The 17,304-nt window shown below is 35.0% G+C and overlaps 3 protein-coding genes across 9 annotated transcripts; 1 reads left to right on the top strand and 2 right to left on the bottom strand.

The window, feature by feature from the left end:
- Positions 1 to 269: 269 nt before the first annotated feature.
- Positions 270 to 4,798, bottom strand: Med26 (mediator complex subunit 26). Of its 5 annotated transcripts, none has more exons than XM_083054997.1 (4): positions 4,568 to 4,798; positions 3,030 to 3,104; positions 1,960 to 2,229; positions 270 to 1,699 (listed from the first exon to the last, which is right to left on the bottom strand). In XM_083054997.1, the coding sequence occupies exons 1-4, from the start codon at positions 4,643 to 4,645 to the stop codon at positions 416 to 418; spliced, it is 1,707 nt and encodes a 568-aa protein (XP_082911123.1). In that variant the 5' UTR covers positions 4,646 to 4,798; the 3' UTR covers positions 270 to 415. The 5 variants fall into 5 exon arrangements, with proteins under 5 accessions (XP_082911123.1, XP_082911125.1, XP_082911128.1 ...); XM_083054999.1 differs by lacking the exon at positions 4,568 to 4,798 and adding an exon at positions 3,435 to 4,329; XM_083055002.1 differs by lacking the exon at positions 4,568 to 4,798 and adding an exon at positions 3,899 to 4,329.
- Positions 4,799 to 7,242: 2,444 nt separating this feature from the next.
- On the top strand, positions 7,243 to 14,542 carry Mfe2 (peroxisomal multifunctional enzyme type 2). Of its 3 annotated transcripts, XR_014426926.1 has the most exons (17): positions 7,243 to 7,503; positions 7,830 to 7,967; positions 8,988 to 9,140; positions 9,214 to 9,486; positions 9,741 to 9,857; positions 10,117 to 10,247; positions 10,313 to 10,378; positions 10,454 to 10,508; positions 10,578 to 10,741; positions 10,857 to 10,980; positions 11,268 to 11,443; positions 11,783 to 11,959; positions 13,149 to 13,266; positions 13,669 to 13,866; positions 14,015 to 14,112; positions 14,187 to 14,370; positions 14,450 to 14,542. XR_014426926.1 is itself a non-coding variant. In XM_083054994.1 (16 exons), the coding sequence occupies exons 1-16, from the start codon at positions 7,446 to 7,448 to the stop codon at positions 14,304 to 14,306; spliced, it is 2,166 nt and encodes a 721-aa protein (XP_082911120.1). In that variant the 5' UTR covers positions 7,243 to 7,445; the 3' UTR covers positions 14,307 to 14,542. The 3 variants fall into 3 exon arrangements, 2 of the variants coding, with proteins under 2 accessions (XP_082911120.1, XP_082911121.1); XM_083054994.1 differs by having other exon boundaries at positions 14,187 to 14,542; XM_083054995.1 differs by lacking the exons at positions 7,243 to 7,503; positions 7,830 to 7,967; positions 8,988 to 9,140; ... (7 more) ...; positions 11,268 to 11,443; positions 11,783 to 11,959 and adding an exon at positions 12,553 to 12,709 and having other exon boundaries at positions 14,187 to 14,542.
- LOC145945828 (ras-like GTP-binding protein RhoL) lies at positions 14,395 to 16,069 on the bottom strand. Its single transcript, XM_083055016.1, has 4 exons — positions 15,946 to 16,069; positions 15,569 to 15,683; positions 15,295 to 15,412; positions 14,395 to 15,059 (listed from the first exon to the last, which is right to left on the bottom strand). Exons 1-4 carry the CDS (start codon positions 16,062 to 16,064, stop codon positions 14,857 to 14,859), a joined length of 555 nt encoding a protein of 184 aa, XP_082911142.1. The 5' UTR covers positions 16,065 to 16,069; the 3' UTR covers positions 14,395 to 14,856.
- Positions 16,070 to 17,304: the final 1,235 nt, after the last annotated feature.

The raw sequence follows: 17,304 nt of genomic DNA, 5'->3' as shown, positions 1-17,304 counted from the left end.
TTGACATAATATAGTATTAATAACAATAATATTAAAAATAATATTAATATTATATTAATTATAATATTAATATTAATATATTAATATATAATATGAGGTTGCTGATAACGATGATGACGATACGAAGAATGGCGTGCGGTTCACGTGTTCGATCAGCGAAATAATAATAACTATATAACAACGGGGGGGGGGGGGGTGATAATGACAGGGGAAGAATGGCGGTATAGACGCTTCGGCGTAAATAGAAATAAACAGCACAATCTCAAAAATCGCAATAGAAATCGTTAATTTTAATAGACAACCGACTGATTCGCCGGCCAGTCGGCTGTTTTCAATCATCGGCAAATTCTCTTTACAATTCTTTTCTTTTTCTTTCAGGGGAAGAATAATAATAGAGAATACGATGATAAAATCACTAATCGATAATAACATAAGGCATTATGTTGAGGATCTCGCCCTGGTAACTGGGCCTCGCGAGCATCTGATGCCACTCCCGAAATTCCGTACCGTCAGTCTGGTTGTTATGCACACTTTTAACACTATCCACGTTCGATAGTCCGATAGACGACACTTTAGTCTCTCCGTCCCTGGCGTTCGAATGCTCGGAGTCGCCATCGGAACGACACGCGGTTGTCGACGACAGCCTCGGCTGGGAGTTGCCGTTAAGTCCTTCGATAACCTGGGCGTGTAACCTCTCGAGATCTTCGGCGGTAACATTCCGTGGCGGTGGCGAACATTCGGCATAGTTCTGCTCTTCGTCTTCGCCCCAGTCTATCGAACTGGGATCTAAGGGCGGTAACTTGGCCAGTATCTCCTCGACCGTGAGATCTCGGTGCGACGGTGACCGACACGTCGACGGCTGATCGACGCCCGCCGATCTGTCGTCCTCGTGCAACCTGTCCTGGCATCTGTCCTCGGGCCAGTTCTCTACGAATCGTCCCGCTTGCGTTTTACCGGTGGACGACGTCTCCGTGGAGACCAGGCGTTTGTGAGGATTCTGACTCGAGCTGTGCAGATATTTGGACACTCGCTCGTTGCTGCCACCTCGCAGAACGTCCTCCGTGTTAGGCGGTTCCGCGACGCTTTGACTAGGTAGGGCATTCGTATTGCCGATGGAGCTGCAGTTGCTTCGGCCCGCTTGCAGCTGCGCCACTATCTCCTGCGTGGTCTTCAGCTTCGGAGTCCTCGAGATACTGGCCAGCTTCTTTTTCACGCTGTCCTCGAGGAACGGCTGCCGCTTCGCCGACTTACTGCCCTTCTTCCGGCCGCGTTTCTTCGGACCCGGATCATCCGTAACCTCGGGAGAATCGGTCTCCGTGAAAACGGAGGAGATTCGTTCCTTCAGCGTCGGGCTAGGCACTTGCGAATTTAAATTACCACTTATGTTCTCGCCGTTGAGCCGCTGCCTCTTGGCAGGAACTTCCTCCACCGTCGGCTCAATTCCGTGTGGCGATTGGTGGCATTGATAGCGTTGCTCCTTTACGCTCTCTTCTTTCCGTAACCGTTTGTTGGAACTGTGTGTACGCGGCACTGCTTCTATCGTGTGATTCTGGCTCGAGGAACTGAGCACCGGTGATGCGTTTCTCGAGCAGGAACTTATCCTGTGATTGCTGATCGGTGTAATTGACTGTTTGCTATTTGTAGACGCGTTAGGAGATCGCGAATGGTCGCTGTGCACGGATAGCGCCGGACTGAGTACCTATAATTATAAATTTATCATTATTTACTATAATCAATGAATGATTTTTCACTTTGCTATACAAGGTATACACATTTATTTCATATTTATGGCAAATCAATTCAATGTCAAGTGTAAGTATTATTTTAATTGTTACCTCTAAAATATAATTCGATATTTATATCCATTGTGCAAGATATAGACATTTAGCAAAAGAGTTTATAGAAAAAGTCAAACATTTTATGCGTAAAGTCCTATTTCTATCGAAAAAAGACACTCACTCTGAGAGAAGTGGCATCTTTTAACAGAGGACTGTGAGGCTTGAGCCCCCGTAACGCAGGGCTCTGTGGCTTGAAATTCCTCAAAGCCACCTCTTTCGCGCCATTGAGAGCTGGTGGTGCGGTGTCAGCCAAGGTGGGCTGCGGTGTAGAATGCACCGATGGTAAAACCATGTCTCTCCAGTGTCGTACCAAATCCTTCGCACGCTTGGCCAAGGTTTCATTACTCGTCTTTCGACGAAGCTCGTTGATGTGTTTTCCAAGCCTGGTAATCTGTCAAAAATCGTCATCATTTATTATCATCATCGTTATATTATAGTATTGCTACTTTCTCAATATTACCATTTATCAAAAATATCCTATTAAACATAGGATTAAATTTAATGAGTTTGATAGTTTAAAAATTTTAAAAAGAGAAAGTACACATACATATGTTTGAACAGCTAGATATCTTATCTATCTAATTATGAAATTTTGTATAATTTATTAATTTAAAAATTATCACTTTTTATCGATAAATTTTATTGATGACTTATAGCTGTATTTAATACACAAAGATATAGAAGTTGCATTTTTTTAGAAACTTTATTGTAATTATATAAAATGTTTGAAAAAAAACTTATATATATAAATGTACAAAAAATATATGTCTAAACAAATTTGTTTATATATTATATATTGCAATGTGTTATAATGTATTATAATATTTTATAGAATATATATTATATGTTTCAATTATTGTCATAAATATAATACACTATTATAAAAAAAATATCTAGCATTTAATATACATTAGCAGTATTTTATTTTGGATTAAAATAATAATACCAAAATAATAAACTTTCTAATTTTTATTACAAATACTTTTGTTATAATATATTTGTGTATTTGTACTCATTATTACACGTATTGATGATACTACGATATAAAAATATATAAAATAGAGTAATTAATATTTGTAAAATAAATGAAAAACAAAATTTATATAAAGATGACAATTGTGTGTGTGTGTGTGTGTGTGTGTGTATACACATATAATACATTATCAAACCAGGTACAACTAATTTCATTACCTCCAGCACCTCTTTAGTGATTGTTGTCTTTTCCAATGCCGTAATGACATCCACAACAGCTCGCATATCGACGACCTGGACAAGATATATAAATAAATGTATTAATCATATATATATATATATATATATATATATATATATATATATATATGATTAATACATTTATTTCAATTAAAAGCATATAAAAATTAGAGATCAAATTTCATTAAATATAAGAGATGCAACTTTTGGAAGACTTTAACAAAAAAATTCTACATATATATATGTACATATACAAATTAAATATGTAGATATATGTATATATATTTTTTGTCTACTGCAATTCTACTGCAAAATAGCGCATATAGATTTTTCGTGCATAATCGTAAAGATGTTTGCGAAAAAAAATGAATTTTTTGTAATCACACGGAAATTGCGTCACACGAATTTATCAAACAATAGCAGATGCGCGACGAACATATTTTACGATGAATAAAGTTTCTCGCGGCGAACGTTTCGAGGATTAACGAGAATGCACTTTGCAAAGTGCAACGGATTACGTTGCGAGGAAAACGTTCCACACGTGTACGTAGACGGAAGCACAAAACGCGGACGAAACTTGGTCAAGCATGGCTGTCTCCGTCCAGGGAACGGAGGGGAAGAAAGTTCCGACCGAGAGCTGCACCACGTATCTCGACGAAGAGGAGAAAACTCGGAGAGAGAAAGAAAAAATATGTCACACGTATTTTTAGGGAGAAATCGACGTCGAGAAACCCGGATGCTCGATCTCGAGGAAGGAAGAATCGAAGGGGGCCAACGTCACGACAGACGACAGATTTCGCGCGATTCGCGGAATTTCCGCGACGTGAAACAAGGAAAAAACGCGAGACCTACGATCGGGAATAGGGAACGTTCCCGAGGAAGACTTCACCGGGGCTCATCGCGTCGTCCGGGTATCGAGGTTATGTGTCCAGGTAATTGAGAACGCGCAGGGCCCCCTCACATTCACACATACGTATACAACATATACGTCCCTCCCGTCCATCATCGCCGCGGTGTGTTCCTCTTCTCACTCTCTCGCTTTCTCCACCTGCACGTACGTACATACGCTCGAGCGAGTGTGCGAGGGAGCGAGAGGCAGCCGAGGAGAAAGGGGGCCTGCAAGGGGGGAGGGGGGTGTCATACGTAACGGGCGGATTATCGTCCGTATCCGTCGTGTATAGTGTACATGTGAGGAGAGAGAGAGAAAGCGAGAGTGTGGTGCCTGTCGGCCGGCATCGACGGGGTCGACGACGACGTGGACGACGTCGCCGAGGAGGGAACCGCGACGGCGGCAGCGGCGACACTCATACACGCGCGGCAATCGCGGCCGCCACGCTACCACACGCACACATGGGCACGTAGAGCGGGCACTCGCGCACGTCACTGGTACAGGCAGCAGCAAGACCCGAGACCGCGCACGGGGGATCGAGAGTGGCCCGATAGCCGTTTGCGCGTACGGACACACGGAGACGGCGCGGCGCATCTCGCCGCGACACACCACACTCCGCCTTACTTACATTGTATTCCTTGTCAAGTGATTTCAACAATTTCTCGGTCAGCTCGCTGCAATATCTCTGCATCGGGGTATCGCGCATGTGGGCCCGCGACGGGGATTAATAATTGTATTAATGGTACGAGATTAGAGACGGGGTCCAGGCTCCACGCGAGTATTTAACCGAGTGTCGCGAATGCGCGAGAGACACGAGGGAACTCGCAAATGGCGACTACCGAACTGCTGCGCTCCACCGTCGTTCGCATGCCCTCCCTGCCTCCCGAGTGCCTCCTAGTCGCGGCCCATGCATCGTCCCTATCCCCACCCTCGCCGAGGCGAGCGCTAGCGCCATCTGGAACGGCCGAGGACGGCCGAGCGCGCCCGAACCCTCCCCCCCTCTCGCGTCCCTCGTCCATCGGCTCTCCTCCCTTCTCCCCCCTCCTCCGCCGTCAACCGAAACGACACGTTCCCCTTCCCGCCTCGCCCATTAGCGCGCTCTCGGCTTCGCCGCGGTTCGCGTCGGTTCGCGCTCGGTGACGCGACGCTCACGAATGGCTGGGGGATCCTCCGTCGTCGTCGTCGTCGTCGTCATCGTGGCGTATCATCGCGAGAGAGGCAGCGACGAATCTCGAACAAATTGCTGAGAAATTAGACCGATATCTCATATTTTAGACGCTAAATTGGACGGTCGAATATATTAGAGATATCGCGTTCGGGAAGAAATATTATTTACTATCGATCCGTTATACCAGCGTCTAAATCCGACGCTGAGTACAGGTGTAAATAATCGGTTAATTCTCTCATCTGGTTAACAATGTTTTTTTTCTCCGTTTTAAACGAAGAGTGATGACTCATCGTATACTTGTCATGAGAAGGCATAATGTAAGGTCTCTGTCTAATTACAGTGTGTCCATCAGTGCTCGCGCCGATATATAGGGTAAGGGTACTTGGAATTATACACACCACCTTGATTTGCGTCAATATTGTATCGTGTCCGTAAAGGAAAATGGGTCGGTCTAAAAAAAAATTTGCATGGTGTCGACGTGTTAAGTCGGCGTTGTTCCAAATAAAATCGCTTTTCAGACACGAAGATTATTATAGCTTCACGTTTCCGAAATCGTACAGAATTTTCTTTTATTGTGATTTTTCTGCTTTCATATATATGTATACATATACATGTGTATATTCATTATAATGTTAATAAGAAAGGTCATTGAAGATTAGATATTTTACGAGATAATTTTTCGATAACTATCAAAGATTGACTGTAAAGGATATCTTCTTCTGACGCAACTTTCACTCGACGCAATCTCTTCTTTTTCTATCGGATAGCGTTTACGCGAATCAAGGTAGTAACCTCACCCTATATCGGAAGTTCCCTCTTTCCTGCTTCGCGACTCTTTATCTATTACGATCGAACTACTGGTCGTGCATAGGCGTAGAAGTAAAATGTCCGACATATGTCGGGTAGATCGATTGTGTATCGCGGCAACGCGACGAAAGAATTTATAGGAAATGAGCGATTCGGTAAAGAGTATTTGTGAGCCAGTATGTGATTGAAAATCTCATGAATTTGTTCGCTTCGCGTCATTTTCGCTACGTTGCGGTTTTGTATTTTTTCTCTTTTTTTTTCTTCAATCATGATGCACGATTATCTAGATGCGAGACTCCCTGTACGAAGCTGTAGGGATCCTATAAGGAGGGATGAGCCAAACAGACTGCTGACTGCGGATTGGTGCTTTCAATTTGTGGGATACTTCCGCTTCGCTTTGCCCGCGCGCAATACATGACGGTAGTGTATATTAGGAGTGCTACGACATATACAAATTTTTTTGGAGAATATATACGATTTAATAATAGTAAGTATGCTATATTGAAATGGAAATTAAAAATAATAATCCTGCTAAATATATTTTAATAAAAAAAATGTTCATTAAGGCCGGTATTCATAGTCGGTTCTTATATTTAAGAATGTCTTAAGTACAATCTTAAGATGTGATTAACCAATCACAGAGCCGTATTTGCATCTTAAGACATTACTTAAGACGGTCTTGAAATAAGAACGGACTATGAATACCGGCCTAAGTTAAAAAACTATCTACATTATAATCTAACCTCAAACTGATATCGTTAAAAATTTTTCTTTTTCAGCAAAGAAATTTATAACATGCGTTATTGTGCAGCTCCAAACTGTTCCAATTCGAGTAGAAACATTTATTATAATTTTTTATATAAAATCAATATAAAAAAATTATACATTAAATGTCTAATATATAATTCATTTCATTAATTACTAACTAATTCGATTAAATTCTGGTATTTTAAATATTTTACATGATTTCTTTATTTATCTATTTGTTTATGCATATTACCGTAATTTATTTTGTATATATTACTGTAATTCATTTAAATTATACGCGCGCTTTACTTTCGCTCAATTTCCGGTCCCACTGGTGGTGTCATGGCGGCCAGTTTGGCTCATCCCTCCTTATAGGATCCCTACGAAGCTGTAATGAGATTCGACATGAGCGCGCATGCGTAATATTTTTGGACAAATGACAGGCTAGGAACTTTTATGCTCGATTGTTTAAAGTGGAATCACTGAAAGTCCCTAGAACTCTGCTAAAAGGAGCGTCATTTGATATACGACATATCAATCTATAACATATGACTAATCTACGGAATGCGATAGTGCATGTTATGAATCTCGAATGAGTGGTATATTATGATTAAGAAGAACTTTGAACTTTGAACGCAGATAAATGAATTTACGCCTTATCATTATCGCTTTTCTCGGGAGCACAGTCATTTAAAGGCGCCGAGCTTGAACTTGAAGATTGGAGCTGTTACCGATTAACAGCAAGTTTTCATAGCGAATATTCTTCATTCCTCAAACGTCAAAAATGCCGGAACAGCTGCGCTATGACGGCCGAGTGGTTGTCGTAACTGGAGCAGGCGCAGGTAAATTTTTTTGTTAAATATATTAATTTTGGAAAAAAATTTCGCTCAACACCATATGTGAATTTTGTATCCATTCTCTAATTATATTTTATTAATTTTTAAATATTTGTATTTTTTAATATTTTTATAAATATAAAGGAAAGAGAAATGTTTATGAGAACAGGAAATTCTCATGAAGAAGCAAATAAAAATATAAATGCTTGCATAGCTTTCAAGAAAAATTATTTTAAATATAGAAGTATTCGATATTATGTATTGACATTTGTGTGCGAGCACTGTTACGTTGCATGTCTATGAATTGAAGTTTATTTAATTAATGTTTTTAGGATTGGGACGAACTTATGCATTGCTGTTTGCATCCAGAGGTGCCAGTGTAGTCGTAAACGATTTAGGAAGTAGCAGACATGGGGATGGAAGCAGCACCTCAAGCGCAGATGCTGTAGTCCAGGAGATTCGGCAAAATGGTGTGTCATGAATCAGTTGCATATCTTAGTAATTCAAGTTATTACTAGTATGTTTAAAAATTACTTCTCGGTACATAATTTTTATCTGTAAAAATATGTAAAACGTTTAAAATTTAAATTCTTGTGTGTTAACTTTAATGTATTTTTTACTGGATATGCTATCTTAAGTTCTTTAAGATAGCATGTCTTGTACTTTTAATATTTGTACATTTTACACATTTACTTTTACATTTTAGCGATAAATTTAAATAAATATTTATGTAAGAAAAGTTCATAGATGTATTTTTTTCTGAAGTCTCAAGTGCAACATTTTTTAAATGTTTTACAATACATAAATTTCGATAAAAAAGAAACAGGGATATTTTCATCAACTGTAAAAAATATGTAAAACTAGTCATTCAATTGTATAATGTCAATTTAATAGTTATTTTTTAATAACTAATTTTTTATTATAAAATATGAAATGAGGATATTCAATACTTGTAAATTTTTCTTTCTTGCTTTTACCTTTATTAATAATGTTATTATAATTAATCTGTTTCTTGTCAATTTTATTAACAGGATTACATTTTGTATGATTAAATTTTTGTTGGATTATTTATTAGATATTTCATCTTTTTAATGCATCAATAAATTTTTTATACATCTTGTCCAAATTGAAAAAAATGTTTATTAAATGTTACAATGTTTATTATTTCTTTTAATAATGCAATTTATGGAACATTTGCATATTTAACACTTTTAAATGAAGCTAAATTTAGCACAATTATATTATATCTATATCTTTAAATTATATTGTATTATATCTATAAATTGTCTTGTGCATAATTTTAACACACAAAATATTGAAATAATTCTTATCTATAAATAAACAAAAAAGGATTATATATATATATATATATAATTTGTTCAATCTTATTATGTAATGAAACTATTGTACTAACTTACTAACTTTATTATTTAATTTCATATTATATAAAATAATAAGATAATCAACAACAATAATTCTTTTACAAACAGGAGGGAAAGCTGTCGCGAATTATGATTCCGTGCTGAATGGTGCAAATATCATTAAGACGGCGATCGAGGCATTCGGTCGCGTCGACGTAGTTGTAAATAATGCTGGTATTCTGAGGGACGCTTCATTCATGAAGATGACAGATGCACAATGGGGTATACAAGATAAAATATCATATGCGTCCTATTGTATTTGCGCTTGTAATTGTAATAAATTGTTTGTTTTTAGATGGAATACAAGATGTTCATCTCAAGGGTTCGATGAAAACGACGCAAGCAGCGTGGCCGTACTTTATTAAGCAAAAGTATGGCCGTGTCATTTTCACGACGAGCAACAGCGGTTTATACGGGAACTTTGGACAATCCAATTACAGCGCGGCGAAATTGGGTCTCGTAGGATTAGCCAACACATTGGCCATCGAAGGTGCAAAGAAGAATGTTTACACCAATGTAATAGTGCCCACAGCTGGCTCGCGTTTAACGGAAGATATTCTTCCACCGGGTGAGTTAGCTGCCCAATTCATATACTCTTGTGTTGTCAAGTTTTATACGAGTGTCTTATCAAGTACACATATTGACGAATCAAACAAATTAACTTTAATAATATACACTCTAAGAATAATATTACACTCTAAGAGAAAGATGCAATAATTTTCCAGTAGTACTGGATATTTTGCTAAGCCTAAAAAAAATAAAAAATAAATAAAATAAAATAAAATAGAAAGGTAAAATAGAAAACTATTTAATATTTTGCAGATTTACATGATCAATTGAAGCCTGAATTGATAGCACCCGTTGTTTTTTGGATGTGCCACGAAAATTGTACAGAAAATGGTTCGATAATTGAAGCAGCGTTAGGTTGGGCTGGCAAATGTGAGTTGTTGATTGTTAAATATTATAATTTTCTAACCAACTTACTTTTATAGGTTATTGTATTTAAGGAAATTTTAAAAATATTGAGAAATAATTGAGCAAATTTTGAAATCTTATATTTTTTCAAGCTTTTTATGGTTAAAATAAGTTTATATTTATTTCACATTTTTACAAATTTTCAAAAATAATACTTAAAAACATTTCGAATTAAAAAGATAAATATTGCAGAATTTAATATAAAAAAATATTTAATTTATAGGCCATTTAGTCCGTTCTTCGGGTTGTGTCTTGCGACAAAATTTATCAGCTAACGTTACACCAGAAAACGTTCAAGAAAATTGGTCGAAAGTAATCGACATGACATCGGCAAAACGACTCGATTCGATCCAGGTAAAAATGTTTGCGTATATATTTGATTTGATCTTATCTTCTTACAATCTTTGCAATCTTTTTAGGAAGCAACAGGAGAATTATTGGGCGTTATCGAGAACTTGCAAAGTGGAGCTTCTTCTTCAAATAAAGTAAGCTATGCTCTATAAATCTTTTTCTTTTTAATTATACATGCTTTTCATCTTTGTTATTCCTGTTGCTTGCAGGTAGTCCTGACGAGTAATTATAACTACCGCGATATTATCCTATACGCGCTCGGAGGTACGTCAAACAGACTGAATACACAATAGATTCATTTCAACCTTTGTCTTATCGGATTTTGTATTTTAGTCGGAGCTACAGTTCAGGAACCAAATGACATTCGTTATTTGTATGAGAATGCTGACGAGTTTGCCGTTTTGCCTATTTTTTACGTCTTGTACGGACCTGTAGGATGTATGTCCACTTCTATCCTGCAGGATGCTCTGCCAAATATACAAATTGATCCAACACGGGTATGGCTAGATTGAATTCTATTATCTATTTTAATGTTTTTCGATATTTTAATGTTTTGTACATTTACATATTTATTTGAGATATCGCTACTTTATGCTAATTTGATATTTGCAGATACTTCATGGCGAGCAATATCTACAAGTTTGTAAACAGTTGCCTACGGAAGCTACGGTGGAGACGCGCTTCAAGGTACAGGATGTCTTGGACAAAGGAAAAGGTGTCGTTGTCTTAGTTCAACGTAAGTAAATAAAGTAATTTTACTACATCTACATAAACTTAATTTTAAATTTTCATATGACATTGACTAACATAATTTTTATAATACTATTATATGAACATTTATAACACTATTATAATATTAATGTCATTAATATAGAAATATATAAATATATTTATATATATTTACATATATATATATATATATATATGTGATGCGCATATGATTGTGCAAAATACTTATGTGTAGTAAGATATGTTTTTATAGTCTACATTAAATGCTATATGTATTATTTTGTATTTCTCTAGATGACACCTACAATGTAGCAGATGGAGAGAAACTGTCAACTGGACAGATTTCGATATTCATCGTCGGTGCGGGTGGTTTTCAAGGAAAACGGACATCGACCCATACCATTCCAACTGTTGATCCTCCTGCTCGGAAACCGGATGCAACAGTTACACAGCAGACTAGCGTTGACCAGGTATAAAATATATGAATGTTAAATATATTTTTTTGCATCCAAACTAAAATTCTCTTAAAAGTCTTAAAAAGTACATTTAAAAAAAATCAGTTATGATTTTGTAAACTGAAACTGCTCATATAGTCTTGTCATTATATATGTCTCGTTAAAATATCCATTTTAATATTATTTTGTGAGAGATATTAAAACTTCAAATTTAAATTGAGTAATTTTTTATTAAAAATTTTTTTGCATAAACGTTATTGAAATATTCAAATGTAGTCTTACTTTAAATGTCTATTGAGTAGATGTAAATATACGATAATAATATGTATGGTAATTTTTGTATGGCTTTTTCAGGCTGCTTTATACAGATTGAGCGGAGATCTCAATCCTCTGCATATCGACGTTAATGTGGCCGCGATAGCAGGTTTCAAAAAACCGATATTACACGGATTATGCTCGCTAGGATTTTCTACCCGTCATGTTCTTCATACTTATGCTGCCGGGGATCCATCTTTATTCAAATCAATTAAGGTATGATTATCTTTAAAGAAGAAAAATTTATGAAATAGTAAATTTATAATTTGAGATGCGAACCCCAGATGTTCTGATAATACAAATGGAAAAGAGAGATTTTTTTGTTTAGACGTTTTAAATAACGACGCAAATATGCAAAAACAATCTCAGTGTGTTGCATAGCGTAAAATTTAACAATTTAAAAATGTAAAATTATTCTATCTGTTTATATAATATTGTGCACTTCTATTTTAAGATTATTTTGTAAGAGATATAAATTATAAAACTTCAAATTTAAATGATTTAGAAGAAAATATATACATATATATATATATATATCAAAACAAATCTTTAGAAATAAAAGCATCATTATCTGTAATATATGAGATATAATTTTGCTATTCTAAATGATATTGTGAAATTTAACAATAATTCATTCTTTTGTGAAAGTTATAAAAACAAAATTAAAATCATTTTCGTATTCAAAATTTTGCCACGCATAAAAACAAGCTCGACATTGAAGCAAATTTTATTTAAATGAGCTTATCATAAAAAACTGTATTATTTTACATTTTATTATCATTGATATACACAAGATGCGCGCGCACTCGAAATGTGCGCAAGAGATAGCAATATGGCGATAATGAAAAGCGTTTAAAGCGTAGATAATTAAAGTGTGACGCGGCACTTATTCTTAGTAGTGAGTGTGCATATAGTGAAGAACTTGTACACTGCGCCTCAACGTAAATTTCTTTGCATCAATAGCAGGTTAGAATAAGAAAGAGAGAAAGAGAAAGTATCTTTTATTATAAAAAGTATATTTAATTAAAGCTTATAAAAATTAACATAAACAACTTAGAAAAATTATTCTAACAAAACTTAACTCTTACAAAAGTAAAATGATATTTCTTAATTATTACGTGTATCCACATGAGTTATTGTTGATTAAGCATTTTTATTTAATATAATTAATATTTAATGGTATTTCTTTATTTTAATTACATGCGTCTGTGCACAGTTTGTATACACTATTTATCATGGCAGTATTTTTGGGTGCAATAATTATCAATCTTGATTTAATCAACATAATTGATGTATCATTTTATGTAATTTTATTATTTGGGTGTATACACAGGATTTTATCATCTTACTAGTATCTTGAACGAATAGATATTTGCATTTATATAATATTGTATTATAATTCCAGGTGAGATTTGCAAAGCCAGTTTTGCCAGGCCAGTCTCTACGCACTGATATGTGGCGTAACGGTAACAGGATACATTTCCAAACATCTCTTGTCGAGACCGGAGTACCAGTTGTAACAGGTTAGTCATTTTTCGTAAAATTGTATGATTTATTATAATAATAGTTTTAAATATATATGTATATATTTATTTATTAATATGATTTATTAATATATGTATATATAAATACATACATCTTCGCACACACTGTAAATTGTAACTGTGTAATTGATTATGGAATGTATAATATATGATAAGAAATGATAAATGCTTATTTGAAGTACATCATTACAAGTGCTTTCAAAGATTCCAGAGTTTAAAAGAAAATTGTAAACACATATTATCTTTAAATTATCTTTTTCATAATTAATATTATATTAATCAGACACAGTTTAAATTATAAAATATTCTTTTTTCTATTTGAACTTTTATTACTTCCAGAAATAGAACAGATAATGAAAAGCAAATAATTTTACTTTGCAGGTGCTTACATTGATTTGTTGGACGTTAAAACGGAAATGCCTCGAGCAAATCTGTGTTCCGGGAAGGAAAATCTGCAGAGTGACGCTATATTTGTAACTATGGGCGAACAGGTCAAATTAAATCCGGATCAAGCTAAGAAAGTTAACGCGGTCTTTCTGTATAACATTACTGTCGGTGGGAAACCAACATCCGAATGGAGTAAGTAATTTCAGAAGTTATTTTTAATCAGTCAGATTTAAGAATCGCTAATATCTACGAATCAAATATTTTTAATTATGATATCGGCGACAACATAAAGATAATTAATATTAATTATCGATGGCTATATAAATAACTTTTGCCATAGCTCTTGATTTAAAGAACGGAGAAGTGCATAAAGGGAAACCTAAATCTGGGAAAGCAGACGCGACGCTTACTCTAGAAGATACAGATATGGTTGAAATTGTAAGATAGCTGTACGAAAACAAAAACACAGTATACTTTTTTTTTACTAACAGCATCGTGATTGTATGTTACAGGCATTAGGAAAATTAAATCCGCAGATAGCATTTATGCGTGGAAAATTAAAAATAACTGGAAACATTATGCTCACGCAAAAATTGAAAACTCTTATGGAGACCAGCAAAGCAAAGCTGTGATCTTTTATATTATTATTGTAATTTTTAAAAAAAGACAAAAAATGTGACTGGAGGTCTTTATGGGGTAGGGAAATATAATTCAGTAATATATAATTCTTATACATTGTTATTGTTTGTGTGTTATAATAGAAACTTTTATACAGGATTTGTTGCATTATGGGGAAATCTCAACTATATAATTTTCTACATCTATTATATATTGTAATACATTCATAATAAATTTATTTGTTGAAAGATGTGCTGATAAACATTTATAAAAGTTTATGATGAGATTTATAAAATATTTTTCATTTGCTAGATAAAAAAAGAAGTAAATGAAACATATATATATATATATATATATATATATATATATCTTTTTTACACACAATACAAGAGAACTCTCATCTGTACACGAAAAGAAAATAATGTGCCTCAGGAATGATTAGAATATATAAAATGTACATATATGAAAGACACAAAGAGAATCACGCAAAGAAAATCTTTGGTTTAACATTAGCCTTAATAATTACAATTCTCATTCGAAACTAATTGCACAGTACTTGACATTTCAAAGGATGCAGCAGAGTTTTCTCGATCGGGGTTTTTTCAGTACAGCTTTAATAGCTTCCACAAAGACTTCCTCGAGACCCTCCTGCTTTATAGCGGAACATTCGACATATTTAACTGCCTTGATCTTTTTTCTCATTTTGTTGCAGTCCCGCGGACTAATAATATCCATAGTTTCTTGATTCCTGAGGTCTGCCTTGGTACCTAATAATAAGAAAATAATGGCTTAGTGAACTTTTTCGACATAATTCAATTTGTTTATTTTATAAGATGCTAGATGATACGCGCAAAGGAAGCATAAGAAGTATTTATACTTTATGGATTTAAACATGTAGGAAATATTTAAAAAGCTATGGGGAAAGATTTATATTAATTATAATCTTACATAATCTTTTTATTATATGTGTATTTAATTTTTATTATATGTGTATGTATTTACCCACGAGTATAATCGGCACATTGGGACAGTGCGCTTTGAGTTCCGGATGCCATTTACTCGCTACATTTTCGAAGGAACTACGAGCGCTTATGGAGAAACAGATCAGGAAACAATCAGTCTGCAAAGGAGAAGAAGAATAGTAGAAGAACAATTACAAGAATATGTGCAACAGAAGAGAAGTTTTTTTTTTTTTTTTTCGAAGAATATCGTATATTTGTCAAAAGATTAATCTTCTCGAATTGAAATAATTGAAAACGCTCCAATTATCACGTACATTTGGATACGATAACGGCCTAAGTCGCTCGTAATCTTCTTGACCAGCTGTATCCCATAACGTCATTTCAAATTGCTGACCACCCACACATATGTTGTCGACGTAGTTATCAAAACTGTAAAAAAAACATACATGATGAATTAACTTAAATATTAAGCGAGATGCAAATGATGCAAATTGATAGATATTCAGGGGACAAAGAGATTATTTGCGAAATTAATCGAATATGTTGAAAAATTAATTACTTTTCTTGATACACAACGAGACGGAAGTCAAGCATGTGTAAAAATAAATATAGATATAGGATATACTCTGTTGGCACCAAAAAAAGCGGTTGTTGTAAACTATGACGTTATATATTATGCTACGATACTTACACTGTAGGTACATATTCCGTTGGGAATTCCTTCACCGTATACGTGATGAGCATGCATGTTTTCCCGACCATACCATCGCCGACGGTCGTAATTTTAATCGGCCTGTTTCGAGACACCATCTTCGTTTTCTCTACAATAAAGTAAAAATATGGTTTGTTTCAGAAGTTTATCATTTTTAAATTACTGAATTATATATTTTGCAATTCATGACGTGGCAACTTTTATATTCGCATTTTTTTTTAAAGAGCATGTGAAATTCTAATTCTTTTTTTCTTTTTTGTTAAAGCTCCATTCTTCTGGCTCTCCGGATATTCGAGGATGCAACTTATATTTTTTAAGCTGCGAAAAGAAGGCAACGGGCGCATTCGTGACTTATTATGGCACCACGACTATCCCTGTATCGTTAAACACGCTGCATCGCATATCAATGAAATGAGTCGACGTCGTTTCATTCCTGTCGCTGCATTTAGTATCAACGATTTTACTACCCAAAGATCGTCCAATGTTCGAGTAAATCTATTTTTATCATTTATTTATATAAATAATTTGACGCGCGATGTGTTTGATATATTATTTAGAATAAAAATATGATTTTTTAGTTCAAGAACGTGATTTTGGAGGAAAGGATTTCGCGCTTCAATTTCTCTTCAAAGGACATGGATCCTCTATCTGCATCACGAACGATTAATTCGCTTGGACGAAGATACATTTATTCGCGAGGATTCTTCGTACATCGGGGTTAACGGAACTCGCTGCTGGCGTTTCTTATCAAGTACGAGTTATTATCACCGCCACCGTCCGGTGTAGCTCTCCGGCTACAATGATCTGCCTGAATAGAAACTGCGATAAATTGATAATACGTCGCGATAATCGTTATCGCGGTCCATATTCAAATGCATTCGCCTAAAATGTGACTTCACAATAGGACGAAGATTAATCGTATAAATATATATTTATCTGTGATCTCACTGTGCAGGTATACCTTGTCGCGATTGAGAATCTTAATTTTTACTTTATCTTGATATTGAATATGAGCTTTGCATCATCAAAAATAATTCCTTGATATTTTGTTCGATATTTTATTATTATTATATGTAACGTGAATCTTTTCTTTTTATTAATCGCTGTTCAATCAATAGCAATTACTGAACTGGAATAGGTTTTACATCTTTTTTTTTTCTGTTTCGTGTAATATCCTATTATTACTTCAAAATTGCCGATACTTCGCGTATTAGATTTATTTCACTAAATTATAGCATAATCTAACGATAACTTTTTATATAATCTAAATCGTAGAGTGTGATATAAGTAATTTTTTAGATTACGATCGCCGCGAATAAAATATTAGCGAAAACGAAG

This window comes from Prenolepis imparis, unplaced genomic scaffold, assembly GCF_030444845.1.
Source record: "Prenolepis imparis isolate NDT839.2.m4 unplaced genomic scaffold, iyPreImpa1.0 SCAF_15, whole genome shotgun sequence".
In the NCBI taxonomy this organism is placed as follows: Eukaryota; Metazoa; Arthropoda; class Insecta; order Hymenoptera; family Formicidae; genus Prenolepis; species Prenolepis imparis.
Note: the sequence above shows the minus strand (reverse complement) of the source record. Positions and strands in the feature narration are given on the sequence as shown.